Genomic DNA, 17991 nt, shown 5'->3' with positions numbered 1-17991 from the left:
ACAAGCCTTTAAAAGGTGTAAGCGCAGAAACTCCTGTGAAGTGTTGAAGAAGAGTTTGTGCCAACCTGTGCCGGAGGCAGAACCAAGGCTTTGAGCACAGGAACCTCAGAGCAGGGCTGCAGGACCCTGTGATTGGATTGTGGCGCATTAGCCGCTAATATTGAGGGCCAATTCGACCTGTTTCCCCCTCCTGCACTTACCTGAACCATGGAGGTTTCTCCCTACAGGCTTCTGTTCATTTTGAATTTGGCACAGCTGTGCATGACTGCACTCACCAGCCACATCATCCTGGCATGGGGATCTGTGAATGGAAGACTACAAGTTCCAACGATCACTGTGGCATAGGAACTCATACTTCCCAGTGTGGTGACTGCACTCGTAGACCATTGATAGTACCTCCAACTATATATTCATTTTTTTTTGTTTTTGTTTTTTTTTTTTTCATTAAAAGGTTTTTCCACATAAAAAGTTATAAACCTTAAGCATTCAGCACTACTATTCAACAGTACCAGTGTACAATGCATCTCCCAGACCAAAAAATAAAAATGCAGTAATCTTCCCAGACAAAAAAATTATAGTAATATATATTCACGCTAAACAGTACAACCATATATTCTTAACCTAAAAAAGTACATTTTCTTTCTCTCAGCTACCTCCAAAATCCATTTTTTGCTATCATGATCCAACTTTCTCTTAGAGGTGGCTACATTCAATCTCTGGGGTCCCACGGTATGAAGGAATTTAGCCACACTCTCTTGGTTGCTCCTGAACTAGGGACTATGGAGTTTGAGATTTGTAGTTTTCACTTTTTCTTCAAGCCTGCGGTGTGGTGTACAAAAACTAATCGTGTGAATCAAAAAAAAAAAAAAAAAAAAAAAAAAAAAAAGCATGTGAACACACAAAAAAGTGTTAAGGATGCACTGGTCCTCTCCAGAACAGGAAATACCTCCCTGATCGCCAGGGCTGCAAAACCTCTGATGGGGCAAGACACTCTCGTTCAAGGTCTGAAGGACCCTCTCTTCTCCCAGCCAAAGCCAATCACTGTGTACTAGGTTAGTGGCTCCCCCGATACCCTCTCACGTGCACAGCAGCTCTGAGATCCGAGTTTGAGAGCTCGCTTCCCCCACAAGGTAGGTTACCACGGCAACACTGGAAGGTGGAATGGAATATCTATGGGGGTTTAGTTCTGCTTTAAAGGGTCACTGGAGGTAGCACTAAGGGGTTAATCTTCAATTAAGTGCTGGGTGACTTTTTATCCTTTTACTGTAGTCTGTATACACTTCCTGTCCCAAGGTGACAACACTGCTCATCAATAGATCCAGTAAATTATTGTCACCCTAGGACCAGAAGTGTGTTTCTGGAAGGAGCAGCAGGTGGGAAAAAAAAAAAAAAAAAAGTATAAAGCCAACACACTTAAAGCCGACCATTGATGGATCAAATCTTGGCCAGTTCAACAGGGACTGGCCAAAATTTGATTCAAAAATGGGCAGGCTGGTTGTAGGAAAGTTGATCCATCGATTGTCTTCAGTACAACCAGCCTGCCTGATTTTTTTTTCATGTGAACACTGTCAGCGGCTATAGCTGCCAGCAATGATCATTGTGCTCTGCTGGCAGGGAAGGCTCCCCGCCAGCAGTACACAAAAGTGCTGCGAGAGGGATTCCCCCCATCAAAACAGCGCTACAGGAGGGATTCCCCCATCAAAACGGTCTGTGTGGATGGGGGGGGGGGATCTAGAAATGCTTCCTTCCACCTGTGGTGGAAGGAAAGAAAATTGCATTACTTATGGGTTGCTTAAAGTGGTTGGAAAGGCTGAAGGCGTTTTATCTTAATGCATTCTATGCATGAAGGTAAAAAACTTCAGTGTGCAGCTTTAGACCCCTTTCACACTGGGGCGTTTTTCAGGCGCTTTAGCATTAAAAAAAGGACATGAAAGAAACCTCATATGCAATCCCAATGTGAAAGCCCGAGTGCTTTCACACTGAGGCGCTGCGCTGGCAGGGGATAAAAAAAAAAAAAGTCCTGCAAGCAGCTTCTTTGCAGTACTTTAGGAGCTGTGAATAAACCGCTCCTAAAGCGCCCCTTCCCATTGAAATCAATGGGAAGCGCCTGAAAAGCGCCTTGGCATCGGCCACTATCAGGGGTTAAAAGCACCTCGCTAGCGCTCGAAAAACGCTGGTAAAGCGCCGCTAGTTTAAGCAGCGCTTTACCAGCGTTTTTTGGGTGCTGGCAGTGTGAAAGGGCTCTTACCCTCACCCACCCCATACTTGCCTAAGCCCACTCTCAATCCAGTGATGTGCATGAGACCCAAGGCTCTCCTGGGTCTCTCCCTCCTGATTGCCTGAGATACAATTGGCTCCCACTGCTGTCAATTACAGCCAGTGAGGCAGGAGTGGGGCTGAGCTGCACTCTCTGGGGTTGATTTACCAAAATTAGAGAGTGCAAAATCAGGTGCAGATGTGCATGGTAGCCAATCATCTTCTAACTTCAGCTTGTTCAATTACGTTTGACAAAAAAAACTGGAAGCTGATTGGTTTCTATGCAGAGCTGCACCAGATTTTGCACGCTCCAGTTTTAGTAAATGAACCCCTGTGGGTCTTCTGGAGCGAGCATGCACAAGTGTTTCCACAGCAAGCAGCTGGCTATCGGGGCACTTGGCAAGGGGCCCAGAGCGCTGGTGGGGGACCCGAGAAGAGGAGGATCAGGGCTGCTCTGTGGAAAACCACTGCACAGTGTAAAAAAGTGTAACAAGTTTATTTATTTTATAAAAATATTTTCTTTTAGATTTCCTAAATGGTACTAATATACTGTCCTGGTTATATGCTGCCATGTGATTATATTTTTGATCTGTATGTTTATTTCTTTATATTGAATAAAATCTTTATGAAAAAAAAAAAAAAATGTTTTCTTTAAATAATTTTAACCACTTGCCGCCCGCCCCATTACAAAATGACGGTGGCAAAGTGATTTGCTATTCATGACCGGACGTCATATGATGTGATCAGGATGTCGTGCCGCTGCGTGCCCCCGGGGGCACGCATCACGGCGATCGTTGTTGCGGGGTGTCAGTCTGACACCCCGCAACACCGATCTAGGTAAAGAGTCTCTGACGGAGACTCTTTACCACGTGATCAGCCGTGTCCAATCACGGCTGATCAAGATGTAAATAGGAAGAGCCGGTGAGCGGCTTTTCCTCACTCGCATCTGACAGACGCGAGTAGAGGAAAGCCGATCGGCTGCTCTCCTGACGGGGGGGGGGGGGTCTGTGCTGATTGTTTATCAGCACAGCCCCTCCTCGGATCCCGCCCAGGACCACCAGGATGGCCACCACACTGGACCACCAGGTATGCCCCCTAGACCCCCAGGGAAAAACCAATATGTGCCCAGACAGCTGCCAATCAGTGCCCACTCCAATGCCTACCACTGCCAGTGCCACCAGGGATGCCTATTAGTGCCTCATATCAGTGTCGCGTTTCAGTGACGCATATCAGTGCCGCCTTATCAGTGAAAGAGAAAACTTACTTATTTACAATTTTTTTTTTTTAACAGAAACAAAAGCAAAACTTATTTTTTTCCAAATTTTCTGTCTTTTTTTATTTGTTTAGCAAAAAATAAAAACCGCAGAGGTGATCAAATACCACCAAAAGAAAGCTCTAATTGTGGGAACAAAATGATAAAAATTCAGTTTGGGTACAGTGATGGATGACCGCGCAATTGTCATTCAAACTGCGACAGCGCTGAAAGCTGAAAATTGGTCTGGGCAGGAAGTGCCCTGTATTGAAGTGGTTAAGGACTGGAAAGCCGCAATAGATGATATTTTTAGTATTGGTCCGCTATCCTCTGGGCAACAGCAGGTCATAGCTGACACCTGTGGCTGCACATTCTACACTTGGCAATACAGAACTCCTGCCTTGCATTGATTTGAATCCAAACCAGGACACTATCTGCATGGAGTTTGCATGCTCTCCCCGTGATTGCACAGGTTTCCTCACGCTCCAGGAAAGATAATTAGCTGCAGTTTAAATCAGCTCTAGTATATGTATACATGTGAGAGCAGGGCGTTCGCTTCATGAGGGCAGGGACTGATGTGAATGTACAGTATGTAACATGCAGCATGACTTGTCAGTGCTGTATAAATGCCTGTAATACAGTATACAATGGCCAGATTGAATTTTGACAGAAGATCACTCTTGTTGCCTGAGATCAGGGGAACTGTACATACATGCTTCAATCAGAGCATGCAAATCTATGCACCTATCTGCTGCAATATGGAGAAGCCAGCAGCTGGATCATACACCAATGCTATATGTTCAGTCATCAGATGTAATGCACATTACATAGAAGGATACACAGTGAGAGGGGGGGGATATTAAAACTGGAGCAGACAGAATGTGGAGTAACCAATCAGCTTTTATCGTCAGCTTGTTGAGTTAAGCTTTAAAAAATGAAAGCTAGAAGCTTATTGGTTGCCATGCACAGCTGCTGCAGGTTTAGGAGCTCTGCACTCTTCTCTGCACCGTGCATGCCATCCATCATCGCCCACCATCAGCTCCCTCATTCATTGATAGTGTGTATTGTAACACCGAGGCACCCATATCTCTGGGGCCCCCCAATCACTCACCTCCTGAAGTCAAAGGGCATGGTGTACCGCCTCCCACAGACACTCAGCGCTGATTTAAAGGGGCCGCCTCTGGAGCTCAGTCAGCTTGTGTCAGAATTGTTCTTCAAGCCTGCCGGCTAGACACAAAGGAACTGGCGTCAGAAGAGCTGGCCGAGCGGCCTGTGATTGGTGGAGGTGTGAGGAGGAGAGGGCACATCCGGTCCCGGTGTAAAGAGACTCAGACTGAGCCACGTGGGGTGATGAGAGAAGTTCCTGCTAGTCCGGTGTTTCTGTATTATCACACTTCACTGACTGCACTATGTACACGGATGCTGGGATCTCCGCCAGAGATCTGTCCCACCTTCACACTCTATAGACTAACATCTCATTGTTATTAATAATACAACAGTTTATCATCAACCTGCTTCACTACAGTGTGGAGAAGAAGCTGGCCGGCTATGTAGTGTGAAGCCTGCATCCACACACATCTGCATACTTCACAACAAGATCACTTTGTTTCTATTCAGAATCATTTATTTCTTTTTTTTTTATATATATAAATAGGCTTAATAATTCAGCATCTAGGGGCGAATAAAAGTCACAGTGGAATCCGTTATTTTTTCATTTGCTCCTTAGACTTGCTGATCGTGAATTTTTTTTTTTGTTTGGGTAGTAAATATTGGTCTTTACACTTTCAGGATTTGTTCTTCAAACAGTGTGTGTGTGTCAAGGTAAGCACATTGCCTGTATGGTTCGCTGAGAGGCATTCAGTTATGGGAATGTAATGTAAAGGGGTAGAGCGCAGCCGATCGGGCTCAGTGGGTTTTATCAGCTTGTTTTTTGGCACACGGGTTGATTTACTAAAACTGGAGAGTGCAAAATCTGGTGCAGCCAATCCGCTTCTAACTTCAGCTTGTTTAACCACTTCAATACCGGGCACTTTCCCCCCTTCCTGCCCAGGCCAATTTTCAGCATTCAGCGCTGTCGCATTTTGCATTTGCGCGGTCATGCAACACTGTACCTGCACTGATAGGCATCACTGATGAGGAGGCACTGGCAGGCATTACTGATGGCCACCGATTGGCATTCCTGGTGGTCATTGGTGGGTCTGCACTGATAATCAATGCACTGATTATCAGTGCAGATCCCCCCCCCCCCCGTCAAGAGAGCAGCCTATCGGCTCTCTACCTGCGCCTTGTCAGTGCAAATAGAGAAAAAGCTGATAAACTGCACTTCCTGGTTACAATGTGATCAGCTGTGATTGGACACAGCTGATCATATGGTAAAGAGCCTACATCATAGGCTCTTTACTGAGATCGGTGATGTGGTGTGTCAGACTGACACACCACATCACTGCATGGCTTATCCTGCTGGATGTCATATGACATCTAGTCAGGATAATGAAACCACTTTGCGGCTGTCATATTGCGCTCTATATATATATATATATATATATATATATATATATATATATATATATATATATATATATATATTGCTATATAGCGAGCGGAAAGTGGTAAATAAAGTGGTTCTAAAGTCAGCAGGTTTTTTTTCTTCTTAATGCCTTCTACGCATTATGATAAAAAAAACCTGTGTGCAGCAGCCCCCCCAATACGTCCCTGATCCCCCTTTTGATCCAGCGATGTTGCAGGAGAGACTCGGCTGTCCGGGACTCTCCCTCATTGGCTGAGACAGCAGCTCCCACTGCTGTCGATTAAGGATGAGCTCAGCCCACGTGCAGAGCCCGCCAGGAAGTCGGCACTGCGCTGCGCTAATCACAGGCGGTGAGACATTTCCCGATCTCTGCAGCCGCACATCAGGACAATGTCTCACCGCCTGTGATTAGCGCAGTGCAGTACCGACTTCCTGGCGGGCTCTGCACATGGACTGTGCGAACACGCCTGAGATCATCCTTACTGTCGATCAAAGTCAGTGAGCCAATGAGGAGAGAGGGGGCAGGGCCGAGCCATGACTCGTGTCTGAATGGACACAGAGCAGCGGCTCAACTCAGGTGCCCTCATAGCAAGCTGCTTGCTATGGAGGAAGGGGCCAGGAGAGCCAAAGAGGAACCCAAAAAGAGGAGGATCTGGGTAAATAGAACATGTTTGTTATTTTTAAAAGAAAAAAACGAGACTTTAGTATCACTTTAAAGTGGTTGTAAAGGCACAAGGTTTTTTACCTTCATGCATTTAATGCATGAAGGTAAAAAACCTGTGTGCAGCAGTCCCCCCTAATACTTACCTGAGCCCCCTCTCGATCCAGCGATGTCCAAAAAGAGCCTTGCCTCTCCGGGGACTCGCACTCCTGATCGGCTTTTTGCAATCACAGTCAGTGAGCCAATCAGAAGACAGAGGGGGCAGGGCCGAGCTGCTTCTCCTTGTGTGAATAGACACACAGAGCCAGGGGTTGGGGACGTGCCTGCTTGGGTGCCCCCACAGCAAGCTGCTTGCTGTGGGGGCAGGAGGGAGGAACCCGAGCACTGGCATGGGACCCGAAAAGAGAAGAACCTAGGCTGCTTTGTGCAAAACCACTGCACAGAGAGCATTAATCAGAGAAGCAGCAAAGAGCCAATGGTAACTCTGGAGGAGCTAAAAAGATCCACAGCTCAGGGGGGAGAATCTGTCCACAGGACAACTATTAGGCATGATCTCCACAAATCTGGCTTTTATGGAAGAGTGACGAGAAGAAAGCCATTGTTGAAAGAAAGCCATAAGAAGTCCCATTGCAGTTTGCGAGAAGCCATGTGGGGGACACAGTAAACACGTGGAAGAAGGTTCTCTGGTCAGATGAGACCAAAATTTAACTTTTTGGCCTATAAGCAAAATGCTATGTGTGGCGGAAAACTGAAACTTCACATCACCCTGAACACACCATTCGCACTGTGAAACGTGGTGGCAGCATCATGTGGAGATGCTTTTCTTCAGCAAGGACAGGGAAGCTGGTCAGAGTTGATGGGAAGATGGATGGAGCCAAATACAGGGCAGTTTTAGAAGAAAAAAATAAAAAGTTAAAAACCGCGCTAAAGAATCAAATATTAACCCAAGACTATAGCTGCACGAATAAAACACCAATATCTGTGTAAAGTAAGCAAATAAATCAAAAATACGTGCGCTCATAATCTGTGTACAGATCTAATCATATTGAGAAAATACAAATAAAATTCATAGAACATGCATCGATCAAAGTGCCATGAACGAAAGATCTTAAATGGGGTGTGCACTGGTGCAAAAAAAACATATGAATGAACAACTTAAAAATATCCAGCACTGAATGCGTAATCCCATAAATATATCCTAAATACAACAAAGCTTATCAGCAGTGAAAAAAAAAAAACGTGAAAATAGTGAGGGTAGTCCATAAGCTGAACGACAGAAGAAAAAGTTCCATGAGTGTATGTCCAATTCATGAAAGTAGGGGAAGGCATCCACGATCCATCAGGTCATAACTCACATAGATAAATGGAGAAGGGAGGAGTGTATAAATGAGACTCTCACTTAATCCAAAGTTATTTAAAGATGGACCCTTACCATAAATGATGGACCTCCCCGTTGGCAAGGTCTTACGTGCGAGCAGATTTAGCTCTCTGCGGGGACTGTGGAGTGATGGTATCTGAAACAGCTGATGTGTCACCGACCTGGCGTAATCCAACTCGTCCACCTGAGGAGGGGTGAAAAGCCCACTTGACCCAAAGGGAGGTGGGTAAAAAGTAGAAAAGGGCTCCAATAGTGTAGTATGTATTGGTAATTTATTGTTAAAAAATACAACAGAGCCGGAGGTACCAAACTCTGTAAAATAAATTTTAAAAACTAGTCAAAAATAGCCGGCATTAAAAACAAACGAACACCCGTGCATGTCATAGGGCGGACTGAGTGATGGCTTACAATGCGTAGCCACGCCCTACATGTTTCGTCACAACTGACGTCTTCAAAGGGGCACGGGCGACGCATTGAGCCATCACCTTTGTAGTGCTGAGCGTAAACCAAGCCTCGTTTCCGACTCGGTATCGTACAGCGCTTAACAATCATCAGAGAAATAGAAAGGGAAACCAAGCCTCTATCTGGTGCTCTCCCAGGGATGAATGCTACCATGGTAATCTCCCGTAAGCAGAAATGCCAACAAGGGGAAATTAACCCTATATAAGAAAAATCGTAGGTCCGCTCTGCCAGACAGCTCTAGGAAGTGAATAGTAAAAAAACCAAGTAAGCTCCTGTCTAGCACATGACGCTAATGTTTCCCATAAAAAGCCATAGAGTGTATTCACACATATCCCAAAATCCGTTCTCTCAGACCCCTAGGACTAAACGTTGACATTGAGCTAAATGCATTTATCGATAATTCCTAAACAGGCTTTCTGGGCGATTAATTTATAAAGAGTATTGGGCAGCTAATGTCATTGAAAGTTTGTATATGATTATACATCCACAATAGTTTTAATGTTCATTTCCCATATCGCAACCATGTATATGCATTTATATGTATTTGGAATGTCTAGAAGTCGTAGGACACCGATTATATGTTTGTTATGGTAGTGTATCCCCTAATCACTAATTTGAATTATATGGTATTTGGTGCTCTTCACGTCAATGAATGCGCCTTTTAACCTCCCTGGCGGTATGATTATTTCGGATTTTAGGTGCTGAAAGCGGTACAATTATTTTGCATGGAAATTTGGCGTTTTATATTGTAGGTCTGTAAATCTTAACAGTAACACACTTAAATCTGTCCAAACCAGAGTCTAGTAGATATCCCGGGTATGATAAAGTTTGAAACACAAAAACATAAATTATAATATAATAAATAAAAATAAATAATAAAAAAAATTAAAAAAAATAGTAATAAAATAAATTTCCCCACAATTCACTATCGCTCAATTCTGCAAGTGTTCTAATTTACTATTGCTGTTTTCTAGCTGGTCTAAAGCCACTTTTGACGTAAAGGGACACTTTTTGGTTGCTATGGACAATCTCCAGTTTCCAGGCAGAAAGAACAGTGTATATCATGTAAAACTGCATGCAGGGCATAGGACAAAGCACTGGGGACAAAAGGGATGTGAAATCATTTCATACAGTACTGTAATCTGTAAGATTACAGTACTGTATGTGTTATGATTTTTACTTTTTTTTTAATTTGCCGCCAGGCTCCGCCCCCGTGCGTCGCGCCGCTCGCAGGGAACGGAGCCTGGCACAGAGAGGCTTCGGAGGAGGACGGAGCCCTCGGACACTGCGGGTGACATCGCAGGATCCCGGGGACAAGGTAAGTAACGCCGCCCCAGGATCCTGCAATGCGATCCCGAGTGTGGCTCGGGGTTACCGCTAATGGGACTGAATTTTAACCCCGAGCCACACTCGGGAAAACCGCCAGGGAGGCTACTATAATACTGTATATAGGGGAGAATATGGGTTAATTCGTATACATTTTTATAATTTTTATTTTAATTTTTTTTGTCCCTCTAAAGAGTTGAAAATCTTTTTGGGTATTTTCAGCCTTTTTATACACAGTTTATTATTGGGATATGTGTGAATACACTCTATGGCTTTTTATGGGAAACATTAGCGTCATGTGCTAGACAGGAGCTTACTTGTTTTTTTTACTATTCGCTTCCTAGAGCTGTCTGGCAGAGCGGACCTACGATTTTTCTTATATAGGGTTAATTTCCCCTTGTTGGCATTTCCGCTTACGGGAGGTTACCATGGTAGCATTCATCCCGGGGAGAGCACCAGATAGAGGCTTGGTTTCCCTTTCTATTTCTCTGATGATTGTTAAGCGCTGTACGATACCGAGTCGGAAACGAGGCTTGGTTTACGCTCAGCACTACAAAGGTGATGGCTCAATGCGTCGCCCGTGCCCCTTTGAAGACGTCAGTTGTGACGAAACATGTAGGGCGTGGCTACGCATTGTAAGCCATCACTCAGTCCGCCCTATGACATGCACGGGTGTTCGTTTGTTTTTAATGCCGGCTATTTTTGACTAGTTTTTAAAATTTGTTTAACGGAGTTTGTTCCCTCCAGGTCTGTTGTATTTTTTAACAATAAATTACCAATACATACTACACCATTGGAGCCCTTTTCTACTTGTTACCCACCTCCCTTTGGGTCAAGTGGGCTTTTCACCCCTCCTCAGGTGGACGAGTTGGATTACGCCAGGTCGGTGACATGGGACACATCAGCTGTTTCAGATACCATCACTCCACAGTCCCCGCAGAGGGCTAAATCTGCTCGCACGTAAGACCTTGCCAACGGGGAGGTCCATCATTTAGGGTAAGGGTCCATCTTTAAATAACTTTGGATTAAGTGAGAGTCTCATTTATACACTCCTCCCTTCTCCATTTATCTATGTGAGTTATGACCTGATGGATCGTGGATGCCTTCCCCTATTTTCATGAATTGGACTTACACTCATGGAACTTTTTCTTCTGTCGTTCAGCTTATGGACTACCCTCACTATTTGCACTTTTTTTTTTTTTTTCACTGCTGATAAGCTTTGTTGTATTTAAGGATATGTTTATGTGATTACGCATTCAGTGCTGGATATTTTTAAGTTGTTCATTCATATGTTTTTTTTGCACCAGTGCACACCCCATTTAAGATATTTCATTCATGGCACTTTGATCGATGCATGTTCTATGAATTTTATTTGTATTTTCTCAATATGATTAGATCTGTACACAGATTATGAGCGCACATAGTTTTAGAAGAAAGCCTGATAGAGTCTGCAAAAGACTTTAGACTGGGGCGGAGGTTCACCTTCCAACAGGACAACAGCCCAAAACATACAGCCAGAGCTACACAGGAATGGTTTAGATCAAAGCATATTCAGGTGTTAGAATGGCCCAGTCAAAGTCCAGACCTAAATCCAATTGAGAATCTGTGACAACACATGAAAACTGCTGTTTTTATGATGCTCCCCATCCAATCTGACAGAGCTTGAGCTATTTTGCAAAGAATGGGCAAAAATGTCACTCTCTAGATGTGCAAAGCTGGTAGAGACATCCCCCAAAAGACTTGCAGGTGTAATTGCAGTGAAAGGTGGTTCTACAAAGTATTGACTCAGGGGGGCTGAATACAAATGCACGCCACACTTTTCAGATATTTATTTGTAAAGAATTTTGAAAACCATTTATCATTTTCCTTCCACTTCACAATTATGTGCCACTTTGTGTTGGTCTATCACATAAAATCCCAATAAAATACATTTTTGTTTTTGGTTGCAAAATGTGGAAAATTTCAAGGGGTATGAATACTTTTTCAAGGCACTGTAATTAGAATTACAGTAGGTGTGGAAAGGTGTAGTGACACCGCAGACATCTAGATTCAGGGTCTTCTCTTTGCTTTTGACGTGTGTGTTGTCATTGTGGCAAGATCAGAACAACTCTCAAAACCTCACAAAGAAAGTTATGGATGGCTATGGGTCTGGCGAAGAGATTTAAAAGTATCACTGAATTATTTATAATCAATCATTTTACTGTAAGGAAAAGAATTTGCAAGTGGTATAGATTTCAAAGGACTGTCAATGCAAACCCAGCAAATTCAGCCCAAGAGCTGACCATTTGATCCTATGTTGGATAGAGCACAAACAGAGCATGCACAGACAGAGGGCACCAACAATTTTTAATACTTATTTCTAAGTGTTTCTGCCCTAACATGCATCTATGGGTAAAATGTAAAATCATATGTTCATTTGCATATTGTATTTCAATTATTTCTAGCCTTCTCATATTAATCTGAGTGATCTTAAAATTTGTAAACTTATTTTGTGAAGATCCACACACATTTACTGTGACACGTATTCACTTTTTCCTGTGAGTAGGCACTGCTGTGTCACACATTTCACAGAGCCTGTGTTCTATCAGATAGCCATTACCGATCAGAAAGCCGCTACCCGACCTACTGCGCAGGCGCGATGCGCAGCCGCAGTGACGTTGCCTCACGCCCATTTTGATACACCCGCACTCGTCCGCAGTAAGCCTAGAGTTAGAAGTCGGCAAGCGGACATCTTTATACAGCCTTGCCTTTCACAGTTATTTTTAAAAGTAAACTCAGATAATATAGTGAAATGCAGTATCTATTCTACTATCCACAGTGAAAACAACAAGGCCCCTCCATGACCTTAATGTGCTTCTTCTTGAGTCACTCCTTTGTCGCCTTGGCGTTATGTTTTGGGTCATTGTCATGCTGAAAGACCCATCCATGACCCATTTTCAGTGTTCTGGCTGAGGGAAAAAGGTTCTCATTCAGGATTTTACAATATATGGCCCCGTCCATTGGCCCCTCAATGAGGCAAAGTTGACCTGTATCTTTAGCAGAGAAAAAGCCCCAAAGCATAATGTTTCCACCTCCGTGCTTGACTGTAGGGATGGTGTTCTTAGAGTCATAGTGAGCATTTTTCTTCCTCCAAACACGGCGAGTCGAGTTAATGTCAAAGAGAGTTAATTTTGGTCTCATCTGACCACAGGACTTTCTCTGAATCATTTAGATGTTCATTGGTGAAGCGCCACCCCTGAAGGAGTCGCTGGTATTTTTTTATTGGGTCCCTTCTGCCCTGCACCTGTGATGACTCATCCCTTTCCTGGACCCGAGAATACTGACACACCTCGAAGGTTTAAATGGGCTTTAATGGCAAAGCCCTAGAAAGGAATGGGTTAAATAACGACAATTTACAATATAACCTTGTTAAGTGACACCATTCAAGGGTGTCACCACAAGTTGTTCCCGGGCTCTCTAAAATGGGTCCCAGAGCCCTTTCATCAGATCCCATACGGATTTCCTGATTCTCTCCATGGTGAGAGGCTGAAAAACGTCCCACGGCCAATTGGGAACCAGCCTGGCTTAGGCAGCTAATCAGGAGTCCTCTTTCTCCAGGGTTGCTAGGGGCTGGGTCCTCTTCAGCTGTAGCAACAGCCATTCAGGGCACAGTCCAGTCCCCTCTCTCCCTGTAGCTGTCCATCACAGGAGAGAAGAAAAAAAAAGTCCTTTCTGTGTTTGTTTTGTCAACGCTGCTGGGGAGAAATATGTAAAGAGCCCAGCGCTACATTGGCAAACTTCCGACCAGCCTGTACATGTGCCTTCTTGAGGAGGGGGACCTTGTGGGCACTGCAGGATTTCAATCCATGGAGGTGTATTGTGTTATCAATGGTCTGTTTGGTGGCTGTTGGGACCCAACTGTCTTGAGATCATTCACAAGCTCCTTCCGTGTAGTCCTGGGCTAATCCCTCACTTTTCTCATGATAATCCTTACCCCATAAGGCGAAATCCTGCATGGAGCTCCAGACCGAGGGCGATTGATGGGTATTTTGTATTTCTTCCATTTGCGAATAATCTCTCCAACAGTTGTCTCCTTCTCACCAAGCTTTTTGCCGATGGTCTTGTAGCCCAATCCAGCATTGTGCAGGTCTACAATCTTGTCCCTGACATCCTTTGACAGTTCTTTGTTCTTGCCCATGGTGGTGAGGTTTGAATGGAAGAAAGAGATTCTGTGGACAGGTGTCTTTTATACCAAAACGAGTTGTCGTTAGAAGCGCCTTCTTAAACTGACAGGACTAATCATGAGCACATATTGTAGCCAGTCTGTAGGAGCCAGGATTATTGTTGGTTGATAGGGGATCAAATACTTATTTTACTCACTGAACTGCAACTCAATTTATAACATTTTTATCATGTTTTTTTCTAGATTTTTGGTTGATATTCTGTCTCGATTTTTGAAAATACAACTATAATAAGAATTATAGACCCTTCATTTCTTTGTAAGTGGGCAAACTTACAAAATCTGCAGGAGATCAAATAATTATTCTCGGCACTGTACACAACACTCCCAGCAATTTTTCCATTCTTCATAGCATTCCTGGAAGTCTTCAGGTTGAATGGCGCTCAGAGCCTTCGTAGTGTCTCTTTGGACGTTATCCACACTACCAAAATGGTATCCTTTCTCATGTTCAAATCCTGAGTCACAATTTCATGAACAATTGACCTGGTGATTTCCATTTCCTTTGCAATCATTCTGATAGTGAGCTGTCGGTCACAGTTGAGAACAGACCTCACTGCATCCACATTCTGTTCCATTTTTGACCGACGGCTCACTTTTAGTAGTATTGCAGAGGAAACAGTTTGTTTGAGGAAATCCCTCCAAAATAATTGAGTCCCTGATTGTCATCAAGGTCAGCAATAAAAACAGGTATTCTAATCCCACTGCAGTTTGTCCAAAACTAAAACAAAAAAAAAATGCCTTTATTATACTATAATGTACTGTCTGGCACCATATTTTGCCTTGTATTTGCTAAAAGCATTTCATGTGTTGCATGTATGGCCATGGGATTTTATTTCCAAGATGAGACATCAGTATTTTTTATATCTATACCTACATCAAACATCTATGGCTTTGATTAGATGGCTGTGGCTTTTGTTATCGGTCTGGGTTTTTTTTTTTACTAATTTTAGATTTCCTGCCTATTTTAACCAATAAACATCAAAATACTTACATAGTTAAAGTAAGGTTGATTTGTCTTTTTATCTTTTTTTCTAACTAATGCTGGCCATACACTATATGAAAAATCAGCTGCAATTCGGACGTTTAGACAGTTTGTTCGTTTTTCGGCCAGTTAATGGCCACAAAATCGATAATCGCAATGTCTTTGAGACGAAAAAATGAAGGACAATTTTGGAAATTTTCTGCCGAACGAACGATAAATTTAAAGGGTAATGTGTTTCCCATCCGAACTGTTTGCACTAGGTATATGTAAAAAAACAAACAAAAAAATGGATACATTTATGTCCACTGAACGATTTATTGATCAATACATGATGACACTATCGTTTGCTCCCATGGCCGAATGTTCGTTTTTCGAAAGTGGGTTCGGCCGATTTTTCGTATAGTGTATGGCCAGCATAAGCCTCTGCGCTCAGAGTGACCTAGTTGTTTCAGCAACCACTTCCTTTGTGGAACTTTTTTTTTTTTTGTTCTTGTAAATTTTTAAAGGAAATTTTTTGTCTTTTTTACATATACCGTATTTATCGGCGTATAACACGCACAGGCGTATAACACGCACATTCATTTTCAGAGGGAAGTTTTCAGGAAAAAAACTTGAAATAAAATTTGAAATAAGGAACTTTGAAGCAAAATAAGGGTCAGTGCCCATCTGCAGCCTCACCATTGCCATCAATGCAGCCTGATCAATGCCCATCTGCAGCCTAGCCATTGCCATCAAAGCAGCAGCCTCGCCATTGCCATCAATGCAGCCTGATCAATGCCCATCTGCAGCCTCGCCAATGCCATCAATGCAGCAGCCTTACCATTACCATCAATGCAACAGCCTCACCATTGCCATCAGTGCAACAGCCTCACCATTGCCAACAATGCAGCCTGATCGATGCCCATCTGCAGCCTAGAGGGGAGCGGGACGAGCGCCGACATATTACATACAGTGAGAATCTCCTATGATAGACAGTGGTCCAAAGGCGGCCCAAGAGACGGGACTTCCTATTATAGAGGCCACCAAGTAAACAGGAGATTCTCACTGTATGTAGTCTGACGGCGCTCGTCCTGCCCCCCTCCCTGTCCCCTCTGAGGCAGCTAAAATTGAAGTATTGGCGTATAACACGCACACGATATTTGCACCTGATTTTCATGGTGAAAAAGTGAGTGTTATACGTAGGGCTGAAACAACTAATCGATTATGAAATTAATCGATTACTATTTTCATAATCGATTAATCGGCCAGTAACAATGGGGTTAAAAATTATAAAATTAGCCCTTTATAGTACAAAAAGAGCAAATAATTGCTACTGTAAATATTACTTTCACAGTTCTACAGTTAAAAAATGAACCCCTTACAGTAGCGATTATTTGCTTTTTTTGTACTATAAAGGGCTCATTTTAGTTTTTTTTTAACCCCATTATGTTACTAAACGTCTTAGACCTGGTTCACATCTATGTGTTTTTTGGTGCTTTTTGCAGAAACACACTACAGCTCATTTAACATGGTTTTCTATGGGACACGTTCATGTCTATGCTTTTTTTCAGCCGCTGCGTATTTGGAAAGGGTCAAGGACTTTTTTTTTTTTTTTTTTAACGCAAAACGGTGCTTTTTTGGTTCAATATACTTCAATGGAGAAGCTGCAGAAAAGCATGTAATGCGTTTTTTGCAGCATTTTGTATTTTTTAATCTGCCCAACAACAAATTGGACAAAAAACTGTATTTCTCTTCTAATAGTGTATATACAGTATATATCTCTTCTGCCTGTTATTCTCAGGGTGGATTCAATATTTTGCTCCCTAACCATATAGTTGTTTGTTTATATTTACCACTGCACAGAGATATTTAAGAATAAATTGCTTTTTTTTTAAAAAACTTTACATATTAACTAAATTATACACCACACTTTTTTTTAAGGTTATTAACCGATTAATCGATTAATCGAAACAATAATCGACCAACTAATCGATTATGAAAATAATCGTTAGTTACAGCCCTAGTTATACGCCAATAAATACAGTAAATGTTTTATATTCATTTTAATTGAATGTATGGTTGTGAGAATAAATTACTTGTATATTTTGTAATCATATTTGTACAAACCAAATTTGCCTATTTCATATGCAGGCTGTGCTCCATATGATGCACATTGCTTTTTTCTTAACCACTTTAATACCGGACACATTAACCCCCTTTCGCCCCAGGCCTATTTTCAGCTTTCAGCGCTGTTGCATTTTCAATGGCAATTACTTAGTGATGCGACACTGTATGCAAGTTACATTTTTAGCTTTCTTTTTAGACAGAGTTTTCTTTTGGTGGTATTGAATCATCACTGGGTTTTTTCATTTTTGCTAAATACACGAAAAGAGACCGAAAATGTTGAAAAAAAACACACGTTTTTCTTGGTTTCTGTTATAAAATTTGCAAATAAATAATATTTCTTCATAAAGTTTGGCCAAAATGTTTTCTGCTACATTTTTTGGTAAAAGTAACCCAAATCAGTGTGTATTAATTTGTGTGAAATTTATAGCGTCTACAAACTATGGCATATGTATTTGAAAAGGACAGCACAAATACCCCCCCATATGATCCTTTTTAGTAGACAGTTCAAGGTATTTAGTAAGAGGCATGCCAAGTTTTTTGAAGTTGTCATTTTTTGTCACAATCTTTTGGAAAATGAAGAAATTAAAAACATTTGGTTTTTTTTTACAATTTTTTTTATACATACTGTCACCAGTGCAGTAAATCATCATCATATAACTGGTGTGGCGGCGGTGATCAGGGGCACTGACTGGTGACAGTTTTGTAATATATATATATAAATATATATATATATATATATATATATATATATATATACACTAGATTGTCAAAGGTATTGGACACCTGCCTTTACATACACATGAACTTTAATGGCATCCCAGT

At 42.4% G+C, this 17991-nt stretch overlaps 1 protein-coding gene across 2 annotated transcripts in view; it reads right to left on the bottom strand.

Moving 5' to 3' along the window:
• The window catches only part of ERGIC1 (endoplasmic reticulum-golgi intermediate compartment 1), a 160067-nt gene extending 155206 nt beyond the window's left edge, over positions 1-4861 (bottom strand). Inside the window, exon 1 of one of the 2 annotated variants that reach the window (XM_073620594.1) lies at positions 4620-4861. Coding sequence is in view for 1 of the 2 variants with exons in the window: in XM_073620595.1 (XP_073476696.1) it covers positions 4620-4639 (20 nt within the window). In the remaining variant the exon portion in view is untranslated. The remainder of the gene's footprint in view (positions 1-4619) is intronic. The other variant, XM_073620595.1, reaches the window with a different exon arrangement.
• Positions 4862-17991: the final 13130 nt, after the last annotated feature.

This window comes from Aquarana catesbeiana, linkage group LG03 (assembly GCF_042186555.1).
Source record: "Aquarana catesbeiana isolate 2022-GZ linkage group LG03, ASM4218655v1, whole genome shotgun sequence".
Taxonomy (NCBI): Eukaryota; Metazoa; Chordata; class Amphibia; order Anura; family Ranidae; genus Aquarana; species Aquarana catesbeiana.
This window is presented reverse-complemented; position numbering and strand designations above follow the sequence as displayed.